Genomic DNA, 25,470 nt, shown 5'->3' with positions numbered 1-25,470 from the left:
CATTCCTCAGGGGAGTGGGGAGACAGGTGTGTCAACACAGACCCAGAGGTGATGCTGTTGGCCGCATGCAGAAGAGGCGCCTGGCCTAGGGAGCCCTGGGGGACGGTCTGCCATGGCCCTAGCAGGCCAGACAGCACGTCCAAGGCCTTGTGAAGCAGGAAGCACAGCAGCGAGAGCTGAGAGACCCGTGCAGGAAAGGGCTTCCCCATCTGGTGTCAGAGTCGGGCCTCCTGTGCAACATGACGGGGAGCTGTGCAAGAGATGAGGCGACACTAGAGGGACAGATGCAGTCCATCTGGCTTCCTCCAGAACGCAGCAGGGCCGAGTGGCCACCAGGGTGGAGCAGTCAGTGACCGTCCACAGCTAGGGTGGGTCCCAGACAGGACCCCCAGCTGGGAGGCAGGAGGCCTGCGACTCGGCACTGAGCCCGCCGCCTGACTCAGATCACTGCTGTGTCGGCCAGGGTGGGGGTTCAAAACCCTGAAGACAGCAAGCAGTGTCAGATCTCCAGGGGGAGGGCAGCGCCACCGTGGTGGGGGAGAGGATCATCATGGGCACAGGACAGGGGCATAGGGCATTCACCCCAGGAGCCCACACCTGCCGTGCTGGGCATGTGGCCTGTGTATCCTTCCCCCATGCCTGCCGTGCTGGGCCGTGTGACCTGTGTGTCCTTCCCATGTCTGCCTGTCCTTCCCCCATGCCTGCTGTGCTGGGCATGTGGCCTGGGTGACCTTCCTCCCTCTGTCCTCTCCTGTCCCTGCCGTGTCGCGCCGTGTAGTGTTTATCTGCCTGTCCTTCCCCTGCCCCACTTGAGCCTGCCGCTGCTGTGCTGTAACGTGCGGCCTGGGTGGCCTCGCCCTGGGTTGCAGAGCTGGTCCCCGTGGGGGAGACGGAGCAGGACGAGGAACACACGTGCGAGACGCTGCTGATGTGCATCGTGACCGTGCTCAGCCACGGGCTGCGGAGCGGGGGCGGCGTGGGCGACGTGCTCAGGAAGCCGTCCAAGGAGGTAGCCTGGCCCGGGGGCGGGGCTGTGGGGGGGCCGAGGTGTCTGCCGTCCAGTGCAGCCCGCAGGCAGGGCAGGAGGGCCGAGGTGTCTGCCGTCCAGTGCAGCCCGCAGGCGGGGCAGGGAAGGCTGAGGTGTCTGCTGCCCAGTGCAGCCCGCAGGCAGGGCAGGAGGGCCGAGGTGTCTGCCGTCCAGTGCAGCCCGCAGGCGGGGCGGGAGGGCCGAGGTGTCTGCCGCCCAGTGCAGCCCGCAGGCGGGGCAGGGAAGGCTGAGGTGTCTGCTGCCCAGTGCAGCCCGCAGGCAGGGCAGGAGGGCCGAGGTGTCTGCCGCCCAGTGCAGCCCGCAGGCGGGGCGGGAGGGCCGAGGTGTCTGCTGCCCAGTGCAGCCCGCAGGCGGGGCGGGGGGATGGCTGCAGACCCGGAGACCCCGTTTCTGTGGTTGTGGGCGGGAAGCCCGCACACCTTGGGGAGCTTAGACGCAGGTGTGCAAAGAGGCATAAAGACAGCTTCTAGGTTGCTCCCCTGGAGACCAGGCGGCTGTGAGGGAGTTGCCAGTCACACGCCCCTGTTGCTCCCAGGAGCCCCTCTTCGCCGCGAGGGTGATCTACGACCTGCTCTTCTTCTTCATGGTCATCATCATTGTCCTCAACCTGATTTTCGGGGTCATCATCGACACCTTTGCTGACCTGAGGAGCGAGAAGCAGAAGAAGGAGGAGATCTTAAAGACCACCTGCTTTATCTGCGGTGAGCGCGGGGTGGCAGGAGTGGTCGCCCAGCTTGGGTTTGTCCAGGGCCTGTGAGGAGGGACGTATGGGCGCCCTGTGAACACCTCGTCACTTCCCATGCTGGACTTGGCCTCCCCGGGTCAGCGGCCGCTGGCAGCTCTGCCCGAAGCTGAGGGTGCTGCCACCAACGAGCCTCACTCCTGCCGTCCCTCCTGCTTTTGCCAGCTGCCCCTTTTCTTCTTGTTTTTTTTTTTTTTTTTTTTAAAGATTTTATTATTATTGGAAAGCCGGATATACAGAGAGGAGGAGAGACAGAGAGGAAGATCTTCCATCCGATGTTTCACTCCCCAAGTGAGCTGCAACGGGCCGGTGCACGCCAATCCGATGCCGGGACCAGGAACCTCTTCCGGGTCTCCCACGCGGGTGCAGGGTCCCAAAGTCTTGGGCCGTCCTCGACTGCCTTCCCAGGCCACAAGCAGGGAGCTGGATGGAAGTGGAGCTGCCGGGATTAGAACCGGCGCCCACATGGGATCCCGGGGCTTTCAAGCCGAGGACTTTAGCCGCTAAGCCACGCCGCCGGGCCCTTTTCTTCTTGTTTTTAAGATTTTTTTTTTTTTTTACTTGAAGAGTTACAGAAAGACAAAGAGAGAAAGATGAGTGGTTCACTCCTCAGATAGCTGCAATGGCCAGAGCTGAGCCATTCTGAAGCCAGGAGCCAGGACGTTCTTCCAGGTCTCCCATGTGGATGCAGGTGCCCAAGCATTTGGGCTACCCTCCATTACTTTCCCAGGCCACAAGCAGGGAGCTGGAACGGGGACTGGCGCCCATGTGGGATGCTGAAATTGCAAGTGCAGGGTTGGGCTGCCCACACTGGCCCCGGAGAGGACTTTCCATGCACCTGCTGGTGCTTATTTTTGTTTGTATTTTTAATGATGTGGACACATAGTTTCCACCTTACTTGGCGGGTTGTGATCCTTCACTGACAGTGTTACTTTTTCACAACACCCCGGTGTGGCCTGGAGCCCCATGTTCCTATCCTTCCACTGTCACTCCGTGACTTTCTTGCTTTGTGGGCTAAGACAGGCGGGCTCAGGCTCAGCCCTCACCCTCCGTGACCCGGCCTGGGCTCCTTGCAGCCAAGCATGGTATTGAGAAACCGTGACTGGGAGAACAGGTGTGTTGGCACTCCCAGGGCTTGCCAGAGCCCTGACGTGGGCACGTGTGTGCGTGTTCACGGGCACCTGCGTGTTTGCACAGTCTGTGTTAATTCTGTGGGTGTGTACGTGTGGGGACGGTGAGTTCACAGCCGCAGCCCCAGTGCCAGTCCATCGCAGGGTGCAGCACACCCCTAGGAAGGGAAGGGGTCAGCCCTGTTGACCGCCAGCTTGAGGGTGTGCTGGTTTTGTCCCAGACTGGGTGGGAACTTGTGTAGGGTCGCTCACCGAGGCCTCTGCACAAGATGAGCCTGCCAGGTCAAGTGCCAGATGCTTGGTTTCTTTCTGTCCACTCCCACGCCTGCATCGGGCTGGGCTCCTGAGGAGGCAGGAGCTGGCCGCCCCGGCTTGCCTCCCTGTGTCACGCAGTCTTGCGTGTGGGCCCTAGCCAGCTGACAGAGGTTGGGCAGCATGGCTCAGGGCCAGGGATGGGGATTGAGCCCCAGCCGACCAGACTTGCCCACTGTCCCCACGCCGTGTGGACAGGGATGCACCTGGGAGGCCAATGCATCCCACCTGGCCGTGAAGGCCCGTGTGTGCACCAGGCCCGTGTGTGCCATGGGGCGGGGTCTTCTGTGCCCGGCAGCTCTCGAGGGTCAGGGCTTCCTGTGTCCTTCAGGCCTGGAAAGGGACAAGTTTGACAACAAGACAGTCACGTTTGAGGAACACATCAAGGAGGAGCACAACATGTGGCATTACCTGTGCTTCATCGTCCTGGTGAAGGTCAAGGACTCCACGGAGTACACGGGGCCCGAGAGCTATGTGGCAGAAATGATCAAGGTGAGTGGAGGGTAGCCCGCCTGACGTGGGCGTGGGCACGGCACTTGGTCTCAGGTTGGAGTGTGGTCCAAGCAGCTGCCAGCCGAGCTCTTCCCTGGGCTGTGGTGCTGCCCGGGGACCCCAGGGGCTCGTCCAGGTAACCCTGAGGCCACCAGCAAGCTGTGGGCAGAGTGCTTAACATGCCAATCCCCTGGCCCAAGGACCCTCATCCCAGGAGTGTTGGCCTGTTCAGACTGGGTCATATGCCCACTGGTCTCCAGGGAGCACCTGGAAAACCAAGCGGGCCCCGCTGTCCCTGAGAACGGCTGGCCAGTGTGATGGCGTCCACCACGCCTTTCTCACAGGATGCTGTAGAGGTAGCAAGTGTGTGCTGGTGTGTCCCTGGCCAGGGACCTGAGTGTGCTGCACACTGTGTGGTGGGAGATGTGGACACTGCCTTACGTGAGCGCCTGTGGGCCGTGGCGATGCAGTACCTGCACTTCCTTCCCGCTGCCCTGGGCAGCAGTGCCCACTGCGTTTTGCTGAGCATGTTCCATGCACGTGTGGGTCTTTTCCAGGCCTGGCCTGCTGTGGGCATCGAGGGCAGCTGTGCTCCCGGAAGTGGTATCACTCACATGCTGCATGCAGGCAGGCACTGCAAAGTAGCCCTGCCCAGAGGGCCCAGTCTTAGGCCCCCTCCTGGACCTGGCCCCCTGAACCCCCATGTGTCTGGTTGTGTGTGCCTCGGGTGGTAGAGTGGACCCCCTGGGGCCTTGGGAGAAGTCACATCTGGACTCAGTCTGTGCCCCGCCACCTTCTGGGCATGCAAAAGCCACGGGGCCTTGAACCACCTTGGAGAAGCGAGGCTCTGGGTGCTGACCACCCGGACCGGTCAGGTGACACACAGGAGGCTGTCTGACCCTGTCTGTGTGGTTAACGCACTCTCTTCTGAGACTGTTACCCGTCTAGTCCTGTGTTGGCTCATCAAAGTTATACCAGGTTGGGGGCTGGGGCAAGAGGAACACGATGCCGGAGTTGACGGGAAGGGCTTGAAGGGGCAGGTGAAGACCCTGGCTCTGAGACGAAGGAGGGAAATGGATACGCGGAAGGGAGGGGAAGTGGCCGTCCAGAATGTGGTGGCAGCTGGAGCAGCTCGGCGGGGCTGAGCTGGGGTCAGGGCCGACTCCAGGACTCAAGTGTGGGCAGCTACAGTGCTACTGGGCCGGGCAGGAGCAGGTGCCTGCTCAGGGGGGTGTGAGGCGTGCTGACGGGTACATGGGGTCAGGCACTTCTGATGGGCCATATTCGGGCTGACACAGGTGTCCCAGGCACCAGTGGCAACCCTGGTGGCCTGCCCCAGCTCTGCGTGTCTCCCTGCGTTTGGCACTCACGGCAAGGCTGGCCACTGTCACAGTCACATATGTGCTCTGAGTCCTGTGAGCGGTCATCTGATGAGGATTACCTGCTGGGGGCCTCTGTCTTGCTCCGGGCTGGCCACTGCCTTGTGTGCAGCGAGGTCCACCATGCCTCCCAGACAGCCTGGCTCGCAGGTTGTCAGAGCTTCTTACCAGGAAGTTCCAAAATGAGCAGTCTCCAAGCACTGCTAACTGAACGTGAGCATTGATGAGTGAGCAGCTCAGGTAAGTGTGAGGTTCCCCAGCCAGAGACAGGGTGGCCCGTGCCAGGGGCCCCCTCGGGCACCCTGAGGGTGCCCTCCTGCTGGCTGGGCAGGTCTCAGCGTGGACACTGAGCTTTGGGGGCCAGCAGTGGAGGTTCAGCTCTGGCCACATGACCTGGGGGGTGAGGGGATGCCACTTGTCACCAGCCTGAGTTTCCTGTGTGCACATGAGCTGCAGTGCCACTGCGCACACCTGTGGCTGGTGGATGTGACAAGAGGGACCTGAGGGTGAGAGGTACCCGTGAGGACAGTCCCGGGCTGAGCTGACTCTGCCCCTCCAATTCCCTAGGCAGCTGCTGTACAGCCACTGTTCGCATGGCATTTCTATCACAGTGTGTGTCGCAAATCATCCCAGAGGCATAGGGTCGGAGAAGTAGGAGGGCACAGAGCAGACCCCAGGACCACCAGTGCAACTGGCAGTGGGAATGCCAGAGGCGGCACTCCTTACAGCCCCAAGACCACGAGAAACCCGGCCGTGGGGTGGCACCAGAGGCTAAGTAGCTACCTGCCTCTCTCGAAAGCTTGGCATCTCTTGGTGACCTTGAATGTGGAGGTAACCATCCTTGCTGTGCTGAGTGGTCAAGTCCAGCCACACGGGTACTGTTGCTTCTGCGGCCCCTATTAACAGCTCCCCTTGGCTGTGGGAGATGTCGAGCCTAGTGGCTCACAGACGAGGCCCAGCTGGGGCCAAGAGGTCACACTCGGTGCCCTGGCAGCCATGTCCCCTGATGACCCAGGCACCGCAGGCCGGGGTAGCTGTAACAGTTCTGTGAAACACAGCAGAAGCTGAACCAAGGTCTGGGCCAGCTGAGCTTCTAGCGAAGTGTGACTGTGGAGTGGCCGCATGTAACCCCGGCATCCAGGAGAGCAGCCCACAGCTTCCTTTCTCCGGAAGAACTTGAACTCTGGGGCTGCAGGGGAGAGTTAAAGTGCTAGCCTTTCCGTGAGCAACCTCCATGGAGCCTTGTTGGACTTGTGGCTTTTTCATGGGAACTTGGGCCACACCACACCTGCGGGTCTTCACACTGGCTGGTAGGAATCTGTCTGAACAGCAGGAATTCCCTCGAGTGCTGAGGGGCCAGGCTGCACCAAGAATGCCGCGTAGGCAAGAGAAGCCCCCAGCAGGACATGGCATCCCCCTCAGGAGCTAGGAACCTCAACAGGGTTGAGAAGGGTCCCTGAAGATAAGAGAAGCCCTCAGGCAGAAGGCCTCCCTTCGCTAGCGTCTCACTTCTGTACAGCTCGCTGCCCTAAGACTTCTGCTGTCTGGGCTCTTGCTGAGTGAACAGTGGCTAATGCCAGGTGACCAGTCCAGTACTGGCCACCTGCATCCCAGGTGTCCTGGAGCCTGGACTGCCCCAGCTGGCTGACTGCTCCCACGGAAGGTCAGGCAGGTGGGAGGGACCCCTGGTGGCTGGGGAGGCACAAGCTGCGGATTCTGGTGTTTTTCATGAAAGCACTTTCCATCATCTGCCTCACATACATGCATTTCAGACGTTTTTGGCACCAAAATAAGCATCCCTAAGTTCCATTTCCCAGCTGACCTGGAGAGTCCCCTTGTGTGAGAGGAGCTCAGGCAAGTGTGAATGAGGTTGGGGTTCTCGCTGAGAACACTTGCGGTTGCTAAAACTAGGCAACGACAGTGCCCTGGCCTAAGCCGGACACATGAGCACCTTGCCTGTGGCTGCCAGCCACGGACAGGGGAGTCGCAGCTGTCAGTCGCAGGGGACGGAGGGCAGAGCAGAACAGTGACTCACAGAGCCTGCACCCTCCACCTGCTGGTTTCTTGTAGCCAGGAAGACAGCCACTCACCCTCTTTCCTCCTCCCAAACACCCCTCCCCTCTCTACCCTTCATCTGTCTCGCTCGCTGTCTCTCACACACTCATATACATATATGACACCCTGTGGGAGATCTTTTTTCAAAAAAACTTACTTGAAAGATCTAGACAATATTCATCCACTAGCTCAGGCCCCTACTGAGCAGCTGGAGCGGGGCCCGGGCAAAGCCAGCAGCCAAGGCTCCATCCAGGTCTCCTACATGGCCCACCTGGGGTGTCTTCCCCAGTTTCCCAGGTGCATTAGCAGGGAGCTGGAGTGGAGGCAGAGCAGCCAGGACTGGAACCCACTTTCTAGTGTGGGACGCTAAAATTGCATAGGGTGTCACGGCCCACTGTTGCACAGTGCTCGCCACCTGGGGGTCTGCTTCCTCCTGAGCAGGGATGGGTGTGGGCTCCGTCCAGGTTCAGACAGTGTCCATGGGAGAGAGGAGAGCATTCCCGGAGAGCCTCAGCCGGGCTCAGGACCTGGAGGGACGCTGGCCCCAGCCCTCGCAGCTACACGGGACAGTCGGCCGGTGTTGTTCAGAAGGCAGACTGAGAAATGAGTGTCGCTGTGTCACCACCTCCCGGGGAAAGGGGAGGTGCGCCGGGCAACCAGGCACGAGCGTTGGGGGCGGAGCTCTGGGTAGCAAGGGAGGCCTGGAGTTCCCTGGACCCATGCAGTGGGGGCCTAGGGGCAGGGCTGGCTGGAGAGGAGCCACGCTGGAGACTCGGGGCCATCTTGGGTTCAAGGGCATTGGAACTGGGGTCGCTGCCAGATAGGACTTGGGGTGCAGGAGGGAGCACAGCCCAGTGAAGAGGGTGCAGAGGAATCCCTCAGCTTCCCTCCAGCGAGGCAGTCTGTTGTGTGAGGGTGTGGGGAGGGTGCTGGCAGCTTCCTGTCATGAGGCTTATGTGCTGTCAGCAGGTGTCAGGTGAAAGGTCACCCGGCCTCTGACCGCCCTGTGGCAGAGAGGAGACAGGCCGTGCTGCCCTGTAAACCCGATCCCCACAGTGTGTCCCTAGGGGGAGGGAGCCCTAAAGAGGGCGCTTTGGCTGGAAGCAGTGTGTCAGCACCTCCCGGCAGAGGAGCCCGCGCCTGCCCACCTTGGAGGCGGCTGCTTATAGCAGCCCCTCGCGTCCCCACCCACTCTCAGGCTGCTGCCTTAGGGAGAGCAGCCAGCACTTGTCCTGTTTGAAGGTGCCTAGCACAGCTGCCTGTCTGCACCAGGCCCCAGCTCCTTCCACACTCTTCCCTGCCTGGGGGTCCCGAGTGGGAACCTGGAGACCTTGTGCTGCGCACTGCAGGTGTCTGCCCGAGGAGCACGACCCTCCCGGGAACCAGCTTTCCCTGTGGGTCACTTGGTCCTGGGTGTAGGTGTGACCTGCGTGTACCTGCTTGTTGGTGCACAAGGGGTCCTCTGGCACATCTTGCGAGTGCCAGGACCTCTGCAGTGCCCTCACTAGCATGCTTGTGCATGCACACACACACTTCTACCAACTTGGCAGGTCTGGTTAGCTGCTCCTGTCTCATTTGCCTGTTACGAGCCACACCTTCAGGTGACAGTTCTGACTCCTTTCCCTAGCTTAACTCCTTTGCTTCCAGTTGGCTGTGACCGACAGCTAGGCTACGGTGCCACCTGCTGCTGACGGGCATAGCCAGGAAAATGCCTCCCGAAACCTGTTCTGAGCCTGCCCGTGTGTGTGTGTGTAAGGCAGGTAGCTTTGGGTGCCGTGAAGCCCACCAGTGTGCCTCAGACCCGCAGGGAGTGGGAAGGACAGGGTGCCTGTGGGCAGTGTGAGGACTTGAGCAGGAAGGGTTCCTCGGTGGGCAGGGCACTTTTGCCTCTCATAAAGCTTCTCTTAGGTCCTCACGTTTGCCGTCTGTAAACAAACCAGCAAGTCTCTGGAGCCCTGACACTCCACAGGCCGTTTTCTGAGCGGCGGCAGGAGGGGCGGGCAGGCCCGTGTAGGTAACACACAGGGGCCCGGTGGGACCGAGGAGCTGCAATAGCCAGTCATGCACCAGCCAGGCCCAGTGCTGGGGGACTGTCCTCAGTAAGGACATGGTGGCCGCCTTCTGTGTCCTGTCACCTCCCTCCTGAGGGCATCAAGGCAGAGCTGACCTTGAGGAGCCACTTCCGTCTGGCAGAGCTGAGTGAGTGCTGCTGTGGGGGCGCTGCCTTGTCTGGGGGGCCTGTGGTGTGTTTGTGCACAGACGTGCAAGCCCCCTCCCAGAAATGACAGCAGAGAAGTTTGGAAGGTTTGAAAAGAGACAGTAAGGGATCCGAGTTGCCACAAGTGGGGCTCAAAGAGGAGGGGAAAGAAGCAGTCCCAGTGGCTGCTGCCCCGCGTGCGGACTGCCCCGCGTGGAGCCGTGGGGACGCACAGGCGTGGTTCTCATGCCCTTAGCAAGGTGAAGGTGTGGGGTGCGTTGCCCGAGCAGAACGTCGCAGGGTAACTTCGATGCCCATTTCGGAGAAGGGTGACTGAGCTTGGTGCTTTGTTAGCAGTCTCAGCTGTGTGGCCCTGCCCCTGCCCCGTGACTCTGGTGACCCCTGGTTCTGCCACCTGCCTGGTGGCCCCAGGTGCTTAAGCCCGTGCTAGCCACTCCCGGGGTGAGCCCGGTGTTGTCATGGTCACAGTGTGTGCCCAGAGGACCTCTGCGCCAGTGTCCCGGGAATGACTTGGAAGTGGGGTGCTACAGCTGGCTCTGCTGAGGGATTTCATCAGAAATGGGCGCGCTCTACCGCTGGGCGTCTGCCTTTGTTAATGCTGCGTCATCCACAACAAACTGAGTCTGGGAAGCGGTCCTGGTTAGCCCAGGCCAGCTGCAGGTCCCACAGGATGGCTTCTTGGGGTCGCATCGGCCAGAGGTCAGCAATGCAGCGTGGGAGCAGCTTAACAACCTTGTCCGGGTGTGGCTGGTAAGAGAGAAATCAGGAACACGGAAAGTTTGTAACGAGTTTTATTTCAAAGGCAGAGAGAGATAACTTCCCCTGTGCCCTGGCGCACTCCCCAAAATGCACAGGAGTAGAAGCTGGCCAGGCTAGAGCCAGGAGCTCCAGGTAGGTCTCCCTTGTGGGTGACATGTAGCCAAGGACTCGACCCATCGCCTGCTTCCTTGCAGGGTCTGCGTGAGCAGGAAGATGGAATCGGGCCCAGCTGGGACGTGAACCTAGGCACTCCTGCATGTCATGTGGGTGTTCCAAGAGCTGCCTCAAACCACTGTCCCAAAATTCACCCCACCGAAAGAAAATGTCAGTGTTTCCTTGTTTGAAAGGCAGTTACAGAGAGTGCGCAGGATAGAAAACATGAGGTCATCCCTTGCACACCCCTAAAAGGCCTCGATGGCCAGGCCTGAACCCGGGCCAAGCCAGATCTCCCATGTGGGTGCAGAGGCCCAAGCACCCTACTGCCTTCCCGGGTGCACTAGCAGGGAGCTGTTTAGGAAGTGGAGCAGCCGGGATATAAATCAGTGCTGATGTGGGATGCTGGCCCCAGTCTAAAGTTGTCCCCAGAGACAGAAAGCTTACTCTGCACTGAAACTGGAGCCGGGCTTTGCGTCACGGGGCTGCCTCTGTGCTAGCTCTGTGGACAAGTGACTGATTTATGATGCACGGGTGCTCTGAGAAGTTCATGGGAACTGGAATGAAAAGGTAAGTTTACGGCAGAAGTTTTCCACACCTTTTCATAGCCTGTTTTTTGTAAAATACATGCCTGTGAACTTCTCAAAATCCCTCATTTACATGGAGTTTTCCAAATGTGTTTTTAATTCTTTCTTGGAGCAGCAGAGCAGGGCACACTGAGAGCGCCTACCCAGTGGTTCACCCTCCAAATGCCGACAGATGCGAATGCTGGCCTGGCTTGAAGGCAGGGGCTGAGAACTCAGTCTGGGCCTCCCACATGGGAGCAGTCACGCTGTTTCCTGTGCTCTGCATGAGCTAGGAGCCAGGGCTGGGCATTGAACCCAGGCACTCTGTGTCCCTTACTAGTGTCCCATCTGCTGAGCTAAGTACCACCCAGGTGTGTAAGGTCCCCGCACCATAATATGCATGTTTGAATTCCATTTTCCTAGGCCTTCCCCTCAAGCCTCCTAGCTGTGCACACACATTCCTGGTTCATGGGCAGCACTCCTACCCCTGGAGGCTCCGGTAAAGTCAGGTTGACATGGTCCCGCCAGCCCCATTTCAAGTCCTGAGTGTCCAAGCTGCTGTAGTGATTGTCTGAGATCACCGGGCTGACCCAGGTTGGCTGACCTGCGGGACAGAGGCGTCTGCATTCTCCAGTTTGGGATGACCCACCTGCCTGGAGGGATGGCTCCCTGTGTGAATGGACTTGGCAGAAGTCGGGCACGCTGTCCTCTGCTGCTCTCCTCTCCCATTGGCACCTGCAGCCTTGCCGGGGTGTGCAGGTAAAGTCAGCATTCTGGCACTGGGTGCCTACCTCGGGCCTCCTGGCCCTGCACATCCTGCAGGTGCGGACATCCAAGACACATGTCCCCCAGGGGAGTCTTGTCCTGGCTCCGAGCCCCTGGCAGCCGGGGTCTCGCCATGTCCAAGGGTGAGAGTGCTGTTCTAGGTTGTGTTCGGCTAGCCAGGGTGCCAGCAGTTCACTGAGTACAACGATCCTCACGGGCGTTTTCCACCAGGGGCTGTGGGTGGGGGTGGTTTTATTTTTGCTGCGATCTTAGGAAACCTCTAAAGGGTGGGCTGTTTGTTCTTCAGTGGTGGCAAGTCCCCAGCTCACCAGGAACAGCTGACCTAGTTAACTCACTGTGGGAGGCCCCTCTGATCTGGTCACCTGAGCATGGCGGGCCCCCAGGGGACATCCAGCTTGCCTGCCTTTGTGGTGAGGTAAGCAGAGGCAGGTGCATGTCCGCTGGAGCTGGAAGGAAGGGCCGCTTCCCAGAGGGGCAGGGTGTCCTGAGTGACTGGGGCAGAGGACTCGCTGCCCCCCTTCACACCTTGCCTGCTGGAGCCCCACTGTCAGGGAGTAAGCCGGACTCTACCTGGGTGTCGCTGAGCAAGTGACCATTGGCTCTGGAGTCTTTCTCAGAACAGCCTCTTCAGCCAAACCACTTCTCAGAATGATTCACTTTTGCATCACACAGTCCTGACTTCCTCCTCCCCTCCCCCAGTCACACCCCTCCCACTTTCCAGGCAGGGACCCTTGAAGGGGCGGTCAGTCCCACCCCTGGGTCTAAAACTCCAGGGATGGCCTATGCAGGGGCTTTTCCAACTTTACCAGGAAAAGAGCTAACCAGAACCTCAGCCCCGCGGCCAGCCCACTTCCTGCTGTGGCTTCAGTTTGTCCGGCTGTTGCAGGAAGCGCTGGCGTGAGGAGGAGGGCAGGCTGAGCTGTGGGAGCATGGGGCAGATGGTGCCTAAGGCCACTGGTATGTGTGCCAGCAGCGAGTCCAGAGGGAAGCCTCAGCTGGGCTTGGCAGCACAGATGCTGTGTGGTCCCACTGGCCCCTCCCTCCACCCCCAACCGAATGCACAGTCACCTGGGATGGATTCAGACGTACACAAAGGTCTCAGTGGACGGGGACTTGGCTGACTCTGGGGAAGCCGAGGCCGGAGGGGAGGAAGGCAGTCCTGGAGCATGCGGATGAGTGATAGCTGGGGTCAGGTGTCCTCACTGCCCCTGGGCGGAGGCCTGTTGGTTCTGAAGCTTCCATTCCCTGGCAGTAGAGCCACGGAGCTCACCCTCGGACTCAGCATGCAAATGAGCACGCCAGCCAGCACTGCTGTGTGCTCTGGGGCAATCATTTAGTCAGAACACCACAGCTACAGTGGTGGTGCAGCCGGGCTTCTGTGGCTGAGCTTGTGTCCTGCAGTGCAGGATCCTGGCCGGATGCACCTACCCCAGGGGGACTGGCCCTGCCAACCTGTGAGGTGTGGCCAGGAGGCCCTCCTGGGACAGCAGAGTGAAGGTCGGTCCCAGAGGGCCCCAGCTGGCCTGCAGTCTAGGGGATGGTTTGCTTCAGGGTGTTTGTGGAGAATGGATGTTTACAGTTCTTTATCATTAACCCAAATGGACATTCTAAGAACCAGCTTTGTGGCTCCGTGCCCCCACATCCCCATCGAGGCAGGGGGAGCACAGCTGAGGAGGAGGGGCCTCCAATGCACAGGCTCAGGGCTGCACAGCCGGTGGTCCAGTTCTCTGCGCAGGGGCCCACCACCATCATCCCCACCGGGCACAGGAGGTGGAAGTGGCTGCTGTCTGTGCATTTCACAGCCATTGCTTGTCAGGTGGGAGTCACCCCGGCTGTGAACGAGGGAAAAGCACCGCCCCTCTGTGGCCACTCAGTCCCTGAGGGAGCTCCATGGTCACGTGCGGATTCTTGAATCCACTTCCTGGCATCTGTTGAGGATCTCAGTCGTGGACGCTGTGGAAATCTGTTTCCTGCTTTCCTGCACGCTCCCCAGGCGCATGCGCAGGGAGGATTTGGAGAACTAGGTTTGGGTTATGTTCACTAACACTTAGTCGCAGCTTTGCATGGCAGTGGCAGTGAGCACCCAGTGAGCAAGCGAGCTCCCCGGCTGCTGTGTCCCTCCTCCTCTCTGCCTCTTGCACCTGGCCACCACCCTCCTGGAGGTGCCCCCCACACCAGGGTCACCTGGGGATACCTCCCCCACCCATGTGCTAACCTGCTTACTGTGCAAACTGCTGGGGGGATTGGCTTGGCGGAACGTGTCCCCTGGCCTCCGGCAGTCATGGTAAGCTGGTGTAACCACTGCCCATGCAGGGACCAGTTGACATGAGTCCTTGCTGGATCTGGTTGCTGGCCTAGGCTGCCTCCTCCTTCCTGCCCGCCCCCCACCCCGTGTTTGGAGTTTGGCCTTATCTGTTGCCTAGGAGACAATGTCTGGTCACCACCTTATTTTAACCGTGGGAATCCTGTGCACAGTAGAGGTTGGCACCCGGTCAATAGAGCCTTATTGGAGCCTGGCCCCAGCCCCTGTGTTACATGCCATGTGGAAGCTACCTCCACAGAGGACGAGTCCTCATGGACGAAGCTGAAGATAGTACTATCGGAAAGCACACACAAGGGACACCCGGCCTGTCAGGACACGGCCCTGGTGGTGGCGGGGCCCAGTGCAGGCCAGGGTCTCCCCCAGTGATGTCCCCTGCACGTGTCTCCCTGTGTGCCCCAGGAACGCAACCTCGACTGGTTCCCGCGGATGCGAGCCATGTCCCTGGTCAGCAGTGACTCAGAGGGTGAGCAGAACGAACTGCGCAGCCTGCAGGAGAAGCTTGAGTCCACCATGAGGCTGGTCACAAACCTCTCGGGGCAGCTGTCGGAGCTCAAGGACCAGGTACGCGAGGGCACCGCGCTCCAGGGGTGGGGAGAGCAGGTGGGCAGCTGGCCTCAGCTCTGGCGCTACTGAGGGCTTGGTTTTCACAGAAAGCAAGAGGAAGGGTAGTGATGGACCCTCTTCCAGATGTGGCTGCCACTGCCCTGCAGGCTGCCCGTGGGCTGGCCCCACGCAGACAGACCAGGTCTCCTAGTGGGTGACAGGGACCAAGTACTTGGGCCATTACCTGCTCCCTTCCCAGGGGCATTAGAAGGGAGCTGGATGGGATTCCAGAACTCAGCCAGGCACTTGATGAATGAGGCAAGCGTCCCACACGGTGGCTTAACACGCTGAGCCATCCCAGAGTAAGCCTGTGAACGCTAGTTTTTTCCTGCGACAGAGCCCTGGGCTGTGAGGGCCCTGCGCTGGCACAGGAGCCATGGGGCCAGAGCGGGTGCAGTCCCCAGGTGCCTGGCTGGGGGCAGCCAAGGCTGCAGCCTGCTCACTCATCCCTGTTGCTCCCAACCCACTGGGACACTCTTGGCTGGCAGGTAGCTGTGGAACCAGAAGCCATGTGTGTGGCTTCCAGTGGAGTGTGTGCAGTGTGCCTCACCCAGACCCCTGCAGGTGTTCCAGGCCAGGCTGGCCGCTCCAGGCTCAGGGCTCACGGTCGGCCTCACCCAGACCCCTGCCGGTGCTGCAGGCCAGGCTGGCCGCTCCAGGCTCAGGGCTCACGGTCGGCCTCACCCAGACCCCTGCCGGTGCTGCAGGCCAGGCTGGCCGCTCCAGGCTCAGGGCTCACGGTCGGCCTCACCCAGACCCCTGCCGGTGCTGCAGGCCAGGCTGGCCGCTCCAGGCTCAGGGCTCACGGTCGGCCTCACCCAGACCCCTGCAGGTGTTCCAGGCCAGGCTGGCCGCTCCAGGCTCAGGGCTCACGGTCGGCCTCACCCAGACCCCTGCCGGTGCTGCAGGCCAGGCTGAGTGCACTTGGCTGCCACCTTACCCTATGGCCCCCTTTTCCACCCGCTGGCGGAAGGCTGTCGGGGGCTGTGGGTACTTCGGTTTTAACCTGCTTAGTTCCACACTTTGTCCTTCATGATTAAGATTTTTGTCAAGTGGCAGAGCTGTGTCACACTCAGTCACCATCCACTGGTTCACTTCACCAGATGGCCACACGGCCAAGGCCATAGCCAGGAGCTTTATCCAGGTCAGGGTCCAGGACCTTGGCCCATCCACTACTGCTCTCCTAGACCATTAGTAGGCAGCCTGACTGGAAATGGAGCCAGCACCTGTACGGGAGGCTGGCGTTGTAGGTGGCTGGCAGGATTCTTAATGCTGGCCGTGATGGTCTTCCATCCTTATGCTAAGGAGGGCCAGTCTAAGAACTGAACATTCCCTTGCACGTGTTTTCCTAACACGGAAGAGCGGATGGAGAAGGGCTGTGTTCCGTGGAGCCGCTAACAGCCTCCTTGGGACAGCGCCTGTACCTGCTGCTCCAGGTGCAACGCCGGGGATAGAGATGAACACAGCGTGTTCTTGGCATGCCCCACGGATGAGGGGGTGTGGATGGAGCAAGGATGGGTGACGTCATAGCAGAGCCCTCCTGGGGGCGGTGCGGGAACTTGTCCAGGGCAGCCAGGTGGCTGTATCTCCCCTGCTAAGTCAGCGTAACTGTACCTGGGCACAGCTCCTGCGGGCTCACCATGGGCATGGGTGTGAAGCAGGGGGTGGGGAATCTTGACTGCTTGCACGCAGCTTGGACCTGAAAGCGCCCTCCAGCATCCTGGCACCCGTGCCCTGGGGGCACAGGCAAATGAAGTTGGTATATCAGCCCCCAGTGTTGCAGTGAGCTTTGCCCGTGGAGCTGGCATTCCTGCTCGTGGCTTTCAGCCCGTCCCGCCTGGGGGCAGCCCAGGGTGTGCGAGTGCACCAGTCTGAGGCTTCTGTGTCCCAGACACAAGAGCACGGTTAGGATTTACCTGTTTTGCCTCAGGAAGAAGGGGAGACACGAGACGTGCCGTGTCACGCATGTGAGAATGTACAGGCAGAGTGGACTGCAGGCTGAGCTTTCTCAGCAGCTGAGCTGCGGGGTCTGCAGCGAAGTGTCCCAGGGTTCCTTTGGACCTCCTCCAGTCCCAGGGTTTGTGGTCTGAGGAGGTCTTAGTGTCCCCTTGTCACTGTAACTGGGAAATGACCACTGTCTCATTTGTCACTTGAATGACGGGCAGCCACAGGGGTGCCCCAGGTTCTTAGCTGCAGAGAGCTTTGTCCAGGCCACCTTGTCCAAGAAGAAGGGTGCTCATGCCCTCAAGATGGTTGGGTCAGTGTTGGGCAGCATTTTGTCATGTGCCCCATCATCTCGGCCTGTTTTGGGGGTGGTCAGGGCAAGGCCCTTGCAGAGCGCTGGCCCTCAGCAGCTGCACCACCCGGCACTGGTCAGAAACAGCCTCACAGGGCTTACAACGGGTAAGAACCTGAGTCTACATGGATAAGACCCCGCCTGAGACTGTACGAGGAGGCACTGTCTACTCCTGACACAGCTAGCTCTCACTGCAGGTGCATTTGCATAGAGGCCAGGGAAGAAGTTATGCCTGCACGCAAGGTACCTCACAGACAAACTGAATGTCCACGGAAGTGCAGACCCAAGTCCCCTGCCCAGAAAGGTCTCGGCGGCCTGAAGGGGGCGCTTTGGGGGAGGTTCCCTTGGCCCCTATGAATATGGAGGGAATCCAGGTGGAGTCACAAGGTTGGGCATGCTGGAGGTTCAGTGTGGCGACCTTTGGGCTTGTTGGCCAGGCCCCCTTTGGAATAGGTTTGCTACAGCAGTAGCACCTTCGTCCAGGACCCCCAAGCAGCACTCACCTGCTGTTTGACATGCTGGGACCGGAGTTGTGCTGAAACAGGTAAGCTGCAGTCTGTGGTACTGGCATCCCAGGTGGGTACAGGTTTGAGTCCTGCTTGCGCCACCTCCCATCCAGTTCCCCACAAGTGCTCCTGGGAAAGCATCCAAGGACAGACCAAGTCCTTGGGCCCCTGCACACCCCTGGGAGCCCCGGAAGGAGCTCCTGGCTGCAGTCTGGCCCAGCCCTGGCTGTTGAGTCATTTGGGGACTGAACCAGCGAATAAAAGATTTGTGTCTCCCTCCATTTTTCCATAAATCTGCCTCTCCGATTTTTATTGGAGAGCGAAGGAGAGAAAGAACCTTCCATCTACTGCTTTACTCCGCAAATGACTGCAACAGCCTGAGCTGGGCCAAACTGCAGCCAGGAGCCAGGAGCTTCTTCCAGGTGTGTCGGGGGCCCAAGGACTGGGTCTGTCCTCTGCTGCCGTAAGCAGGGAGCTGGATGGGAAGTAGAGCAACTGCACTCAAACCAGCACTACAGGCTTAGCCTTAGCTTGCCATGTGAACATGCTGGCCCCACAGATAAATGTTAAAGACAAAATGGCCACTTTGAAAATGAATGCTCTTGGGTATTCTGAGCCAGCTGGAAACGTTAAAGCACCCACAGGCTCTGTGCAGGCGAGCAGGGACACGCTGTTGCGTCCCCCTCCCCCGTAGGCCCTAAGTGGGAACCTGTTTCCCACCTAGAAGCATGGGGATGCTTGTCACTGTTCCCACTGATCCAGACGCAGGTGTGAGTCCTCCCCAGATCTCAGTATGGTAGCTGGGACTGAGTCTGCCCTCCTAGCCCTGTTGGGAGGAGACGGTAAAGGCACTCCCTGCCAGGCACCTGCGTTCTGGGAAGCGGAGCAGCTAGGAGCAGCTAGGAGCAGCTAGGAGCAGCTAGGTGTCTGCTGCACCAGGAGGAGTTGTTCCTGTTCCTCTTACCTGAGCACCCTGCCTCCAACCCAGCACCGAACTAACCGGGCCAAGGGAAGGAAGTGTGCCCGCATTGAGGGGCAACCTGGGGCATGGAGAGCCCTCAGGGGGAGGCCAGTGCTGGGACTAGGTCTCTGCAGACCACAGGCGCAGCTGCCCGGAGGCCTGGGCAGTGTCTGTGGACTGCACTCCCTGGACCGCAGTGGGCACATCCCTGCCTCCTTTCTCTCTCTCTGACTCATCTGGGGCCAGCAGAAAGTGCATAGTCCCTGTGCCACCTGGGTCCTCTGGCTCCTGGCTGTCCTGGAGCAGTCCCCCAGGGAGGCGGGCAGCCTGCAAGGCAGAACAGGCAGCACCCCCTCCCCCTCCCCCCCGCCGGCCAGCTCAGCTCACGGGTGGCAGAATTCCCCAGCAGGCAGCCCCGGGGTGTGGCGCGCTGCTGGGGCCGTGGTAGAAAGTGGGTTTCGGATAAACCCCAACCACAGAGGTCAGTGCCGCCTGCTGTGCAGCTTGACGTACAGGAAGTGTCTGAGTCTAATGATGAAACCTGTTAACTTTCCAGATGACGGAGCAGAGGAAACAGAAGCAGAGAATCGGGCTTCTAGGACATCCTCCTCACATGAACATCAACCCCCAGCAGCCGGCCTGAGCGGGCCGTCAGGGAGCGCCTGCCTTCCTGCTGGCCCGGCGCAGCTCCCACTGTGTGTGTGCCGTGCGCGCGTGACCCCAGGGTGCATGTCGTAATGAGATGTGCCGGTGCAGGGCGGCCCACCCGTGCCAGACATGTTGACTTGCCTTTTCTTGGAAGAACTGAAGACAGCACCTGATTTGCACTTGAAACCAGATTCTAGATTTAAAAGTATATATGACATGTATTTTGTATTTAAAGATAGAATAGACAGTATTTATGTTTTTTATAAAACTGTGCAATACGAATTATGCAATCACAAGGAACTTGTAACTCCCGCGCGCCCTGCAGGAGTCATGTCTGTAAAGCGGGTGCGTTACCTCTGCGCTTGGCGGCTCAGGGCCAGGGTCGCAGGAGTGCCACAGCCCAGGATGGGCCACGCCATGGTCTCCAGGGAGGCTGCTGCTGCTGCTGCTCTGGGCACCGGGGCCCCTGCCTGGCGACGCTCCGAGTCCTCATTTTAAGAAAAGCAACTTTAGTTCCCGATTATTTTATGCTTCTGAATTGATCATTGAACCTATTTCTTTCAGTAAAAGAACCATTTAGAGGCTCATACTTTAGTTTGTGAAATAGAGTATTTTGCTAAGGGGAACTTTCTATGCAATGTTTGAAATGAGTGCTGCCCAGTGTCCTCTCCTGCGTGAATTCCAGCTTCCTGGCAGAAAGACGTGTGACTGTGGCCCCCAGGCGACCTCGTCCGAGGTAGCTCGGCTGTGCCCCTGTGTGAGGGGAACAGTCCCAACTGTCCCGCTGATAGCCTGATGGATGATAAATATGAACAGAGACTTTTATACCTGTTGCTAGTTTTGTACATGGATCTCCTTTTACAAGAGAATCTCTGCACCAAAGTCAAAATGTACTGAGGACAGAGTTTTGAAATGAGTAGTTTGTAAATGCATAATAAAAATATTTAATAAACCAGGCGCAATGAGAACCGGTGGCTGGGCTGAGTGACGTGAAAGTGTCAATTCTGAACACAGCTGATGAGATCACTGAATTAACTAGGAAAATGTGCAGCAGCTGATGACGGCAAGCCGCAGGGCGGACAGTGGCCGGTGCTCGCCCATCCTTGCAGCTCAGCGTACCCCGAGGGTGCCGGCTGCCCTACTTGGTCTCCCAGAGAGTGAATCGGGGTGCTGTGCAGAGCCAGCACCTCAAGTTCAGTTAGCCTGTGCCAATAGCAGGCTCACGGCCGTGTCCAGGCATGGACAGACCTTCCCCTGAGCCATACTAACCCTGGCCCCATGCTGGGAGCTGGGTCACGGCTAAATCCCAGTTACAGGGGCAGGTTCATGACTGGTGGGGTGCCTCCACTTGACAAACCTGGTGGATTTTGCGAAAACACCACACATTTCCCCAGTCCCAGTCATCCGGGCCCTGCCCCTGCCTGGCTCCCCTCCCAGCTCAGGGTTGTGACAGAGCGTCACCTTTCCTGGAAGCCTATCACTTGAAGATACTTGATTGGCGGCCTCAGCAGAGCCTAAGGGCCTGGGAGCTCCCCGCCTGCAGGCAGCAGCCCCTGGGCCTGCAGCAGCACAGCCAGGACCCTGGACCGTCAGGGCCGGCCCCTGGGGCTGCGTGTGTGCATGAGCCGCCTGCCCTCTCCACCCACGGCTTCCAGGGATTACAGGCCACATCACCTGCAGTGGCGACCCGGATGACATTCTAGTCACTTGCCCATCCTGACTTCCAATTGTTGCACAATTTTCTTACCTGAAATGTATATTCGGTCAAAGGGCCTGGAAGACTGCACTCCAAATCTTGAGAAATTGTAGCAGCCTTGGGTTCCTGAAGACGCGCAGCCTTACACATCTTGTCTGCCCTGGAGCCCTGGTCCCCAAGTTCTAAGTTGGGGCTGGAAACATGGCCAGCCTGGGAGGATGTCTGTGGTGCCATTTGGTCTCGTCCTGCCAAGGCAACCGAAAGCGGGGCTTGAAATTCAACCCATCTAATGCAGGCTGTTTACCTTGGACATCGGAGTTAAGAGAGCACCTGCATTGTTTAGTTCACTCCTCAGCTGTCTCCCCGTGGGCAGAGCTGAGCCTGGGCAAAACCACCAATCCATGCCTGCCACGTGGGTGCAGGCGCCCAGCAGGTGCACTAGCACGGAGCAGCTGGGACACTCGCTGGCACCCACCGAGGACTCCACTTGTGGGAAAGGGAGAGCATCCAGACGGAGGACAGGGAGTGAGCCCCTGACACGCTCAGCTCTGCGGGTCTGTCTCCTGCCACCCGCAGGGTGGGGCACGGCTGCAAGCATCTGTGTTTACCCCCAGGCCAGGGCGAGGTCACTAGTCCACTTTCCAAGGCTCACAGAGGGACATTCGCTTCCTCAGAAGCACAGAAGGGGTTCGGTTCACTAAGACAGTGTTTTAAATGAACACTGGGGCCGGCGCGGTGGATGAGGCCTCAGCCTACTCCACCTGAATACCAGGTGGGCACCCGTTCGTGTCTGGCTGCCCCACTCCCATCCAACTCCCCCGCTAACGCCTCTGGAAATGCAGATGGCTCACCCAGGCGGGAGCCCTTTCCTGAACTGAGCCTGGCCCAGCTCTGCCCACCACAGCCTTTTAGGGAGTAAACCAGTGGCTAGAAGAGCTCCGTCTCTGTCTCTCCTCCTCTGTGTCTGCCCCTCTCTCTGGAACTCTGTCTTTCGACTCAGTAATAAACCTCTGGGGGAAAGACATACAAGACAGAAGCAGCGTGTGCCCGTGAGACCTGAGTTGGCAGCAGGAGCCAAGGCCTTTGCGGCCTCTGCTGACCACGCACCTCCCCCAGGGCTCAGCAGCCCCAAGCCGGTTTCCATGTGCAGAAAGCCCCTTCCACACGGGGAGCCACACAGCCTGAGGGACTCTTTCTACCTTACAGAGCCTCCAGCATGATCGCTTGGTAGGGAGTGGAGGCTCTGTGGCCAGCCCCTGTCTGGAGCTTCTCCCTGGCATTTGCCAGTCTCATGCCAGCCCCACCAGGCCCACGTCCCCCTGCTCTCCTGTCCCCCAGGGCTCCGTGTCTAAGCAGGTGCCGACAGTGCTGCTCAGCACGCAGGCAGCTGGAAACCCCCCATCAAGATTTCGATTTCACAGAAAGTACCCAAAATTCCACTGGTTTTGCATCACAAAGCGGTGGTTACAGCTCAGTTCTGAGTGGGCCGCCCTGTGCGTGGTTTCTGTGGGTGGCAGCAGCACTGCTTGACTCGGGCTTCACCGTTGCCTGCCTGGAGCAGGCTTGGCTGGCAGCCGACAGACATCTTCCCCCTTGGCCCTTGGGGGCGGGTGGGTGGACAAGCAGAAGCCCCAACCCAAAGTGTCCCCAGCAGGAGGGAAACACGAGGAAAAACCCACAGGCAGGGTATTCACACGGGATCTGCCTGACCCAGGCTGCTGCCTGCCGGGCTTTGGGTGCCAGCCTGATCGGATCTCCAGCCCCCTGGGGTATGACCTCTAGCATGAAAACTGCCCTGGACAACCCTGAGCGCAGAGAAGGCCAGGCCAAGCCAAGAACCCCGTCGCCTTGAAGTGAAACTGTACCACCCGCTCCGCCTGCCCTGTCTGGGAGTGCCACCATCTGGGCAGGGGAGGGGGTGCTGGTGGAGAAAGCCCCAGGAGAGCTCTAACCAAGCACAGATACCCCGCAACACCCCCACGCCCCGCCCCATGCCTGGGTGTGCTGGGCTCAGCAGCCAACGGTGGAGGGCGACAGCACCTGCCCTAAGGCTGGCACAGCCTCCAGCGGGCTCCCCGCAGACACCAGGCCCCCCGAGCCTGTGCTTCCCTATTTTGATTTCCAGGCAATACTCACAACTCCCACAGGTGGTCCAGGGTGTGTGGACAGAGTGCAAACCAGCGTCCAGGCTGGGACCCAGAGCTGTTACTTCTCATTTTCTAGGCCCCAGCCTTTGCCCTTCCCTGCCTCCTGCCCCCAGGCTGGGCTGATGGCCTGGGGTGTGCCACATGAGCCCACATCTGCAGGCCAGAGTGTGGGTGCTGCCCCCAGCCAGTCACGGAGGGCAGGCTCCAATTGCCTAAGTTTCTAACAACCAAATGATGTTTCCACTGCCAGTTTGAACTGAAGAAATTATGAATCAAGAAACCAATCAGACAACTAGCTTCATGTTGTGAACAACTGAATTCTCTTCACAAAAACTTTGACTGAAAGACGCCGACCCTGGGGCTGCCAGCACTGGTGTGGCGTGTGCCCTCCCACATCCTCAATAGCTCCCCTAACCCTGCTGGCCAGGCGCTGTCCCTGCCTAATGCCTGTCCTGGCTCTAGGGCCCAGATGCCTCCTTGATGATTTCAGGGCTCCCAGGGATGCTGTGGCACCGTGCCAAAATCCCTGTCACAGTTTACTGCTGTGTCTTCCCTCATCACCACCTCCCCAAGGTGGATACAGCCCGCCTCCCTTCTGGGCCCTCAGCAAGCACCTGCTGTTGTCAATGGCGGATGGGAAGCCACTGGACCCACTGAAAACACACTCAGTGGCCACCACCCGCGACACCGGCATCCCATGTGGGCACCAGATCGAGTCCTGGGCTTGCCTCCGGCTCCCTGTGCAAGCGTGTGGGAAAGCAAGTGGCCCAGGTGCTCACACCCCTGCCCCCATGCAGGGGACGACCCAGACGGAGTTCCAGGCTCCTGGCCTCGGCCTGACCCAGCCAAGCCACTGCAGCCACCTGGCAGGTGAACCTTGCTGTCTCCTTCTCTCTACCTCTTTGAAATAATAAATAAATGTTAAGGGAAAAAAATGCTCTGACCATCAGAGCTCTCTGCCCCTTCCTCCTCAGATCCTGGGAAGGGCAAGGGGCTTCACCCACAACCTTTCCCTCCAGCCTCAAGTGAAAACAAAACTTCTGTCTCTTGCATATGGATTCCCCAACCACTCACATCTATGGTGACTCTTTGAAAAAATTCAGATATGGACCCGGAGCAATAACCTAGTGGCTAAAGTCCTTGCCTTGCCTACACCAACATCCCATATGGGCTCCAGTTCGTGTCCCAGCTGCTCCACGTCCCTTCCAGCTCCCTGCTTGTGGCCTGGAAAAGCACTAAAGGATTGCCCAAAGCCTTAGGACCCTGCACCCACATGGGAGACCAGGAAAAAGCTTATGGCTCCTGGCTTCAGACTGGCTCAGCTCGGACCATTGTGGCCACTTGGGAAGTGAACCAGTGGTCAGAAGATCTGTCTGTCTCTCCTTCTCTGTGTAAATCTGCCTTTCCAATAAAAACGAATAAAATCTTTGAAAAAATACATCATAAAATTTGTTTTATATATAAAACATTTTTATGAATTATTATATATATATTATATAAGTCAGAATCATAGAAATAAAGGAAGAGAATCTTCCATTCACTGACTCACTCTCCAAATAGCTGCAAAAGGAGCTGGGTGGGGGTGTCCAAAGCCAGGAGTTTCATCCAAGTCTCCCACATGGGTGACAGGGGCCCAAAGCACTTGGGCCATCCTCTGCCACTTTCCCAGGCACATGAGCAGGGAGCTGGATCGGAAGCTGAGCAGCTGGGACTCGAACTGGTGCCCGTGTGGTATGTCAGCATCTCAGGCTGTCATGTAGTCCACTATGCCGGGCACTGGCCTCCACACTAGTTCTTTACCGTACTTCCACTGTCCTCAGCTTCCAATTCACAGAGCATGAAAGCTTCAGAAGTCATTTTTCTTTCCTATACGCCCTCTTAGCAAAGCAGAAGGAACTGCTTTAGAAGGTTGGAGTGAATCCAAGCCAGATGATGCAATGTCACATTTTTTGTTTTTGCTGTTTTTCCTTTTTAGGGGGGCGGTGGGAAGAGCACTTCCATCCACCAGGTCACTCCTCCAGTACCCACACAGCCAGGGCTGGGCTGAGCTGAAGCCAAAGCTGGGAGATGGGGATCCCATCGCTTGGGCCCCCCACCTCGGTGCAGGAACCCAACGACATGAGCACCAGCAAGCAGCCAGAGCCCTGGCTGGTGCTAAAGCCAGGCCCTCCAGCATGGGACATTGGCGTCTTCGGGGTGGCTGCCCTGTACTGCTGGGCTGCGTCCTCCACGCCACCCGCAGCCCCACAGCTTACCCCGTTTTCCCACTCTGGCAGCAGACAGAGCTGGGAAGCAGTGAAGTCTTGGTGGACCCACTGCCCACCCCCCGGCCACCTGCAGCCCCTCGCCTGCTGCCCGCCCCAACAATGCCCATGGTTGGTGCCTCCTGGCTCCACCCTGACACATAGGGTTCCCTGCAGGTGCCTGAGGAGGGGGTGACAGGCGGGTCGTGCTCCAGGCACAGAATTCTTTCTCCCAAGCACACTTCACAGGCACAGCCCAGGATTTCTGCTGATCCTACAGCAAAGGGCCCTGGAGGGAGACACTGCCCCGCCCCAGCCCCCACTTCTCCGTTCTGGCCTGCAGCCCTTAATCCGGGACACTTGCAACTCTGGCAGAGAATGCAGTGCAACCACTTTGGAAGTTTTCC

General features: G+C 59.0%; 1 protein-coding gene across 2 annotated transcripts in view; it reads left to right on the top strand.

Moving 5' to 3' along the window:
• ITPR1 (inositol 1,4,5-trisphosphate receptor type 1) overlaps window positions 1-19,027 on the top strand; it is a 219,310-nt gene extending 200,283 nt beyond the window's left edge. For both annotated transcript variants that reach the window (XM_058679216.1, XM_058679215.1), the window contains 5 exons: window positions 870-1,009; window positions 1,584-1,749; window positions 3,564-3,724; window positions 14,363-14,524; window positions 18,886-19,027. In XM_058679216.1, the coding sequence (XP_058535199.1) occupies window positions 870-1,009; window positions 1,584-1,749; window positions 3,564-3,724; window positions 14,363-14,524; window positions 18,886-18,972 (716 nt within the window). In that variant the 3' untranslated portion in view covers window positions 18,973-19,027. The remainder of the gene's footprint in view (window positions 1-869; window positions 1,010-1,583; window positions 1,750-3,563; window positions 3,725-14,362; window positions 14,525-18,885) is intronic.
• Window positions 19,028-25,470: the final 6,443 nt, after the last annotated feature.

The sequence above is a fragment of the Ochotona princeps genome, chromosome 21 (assembly GCF_030435755.1).
Source record: "Ochotona princeps isolate mOchPri1 chromosome 21, mOchPri1.hap1, whole genome shotgun sequence".
NCBI classification, from domain to species: Eukaryota; Metazoa; Chordata; class Mammalia; order Lagomorpha; family Ochotonidae; genus Ochotona; species Ochotona princeps.
This window is presented reverse-complemented; position numbering and strand designations above follow the sequence as displayed.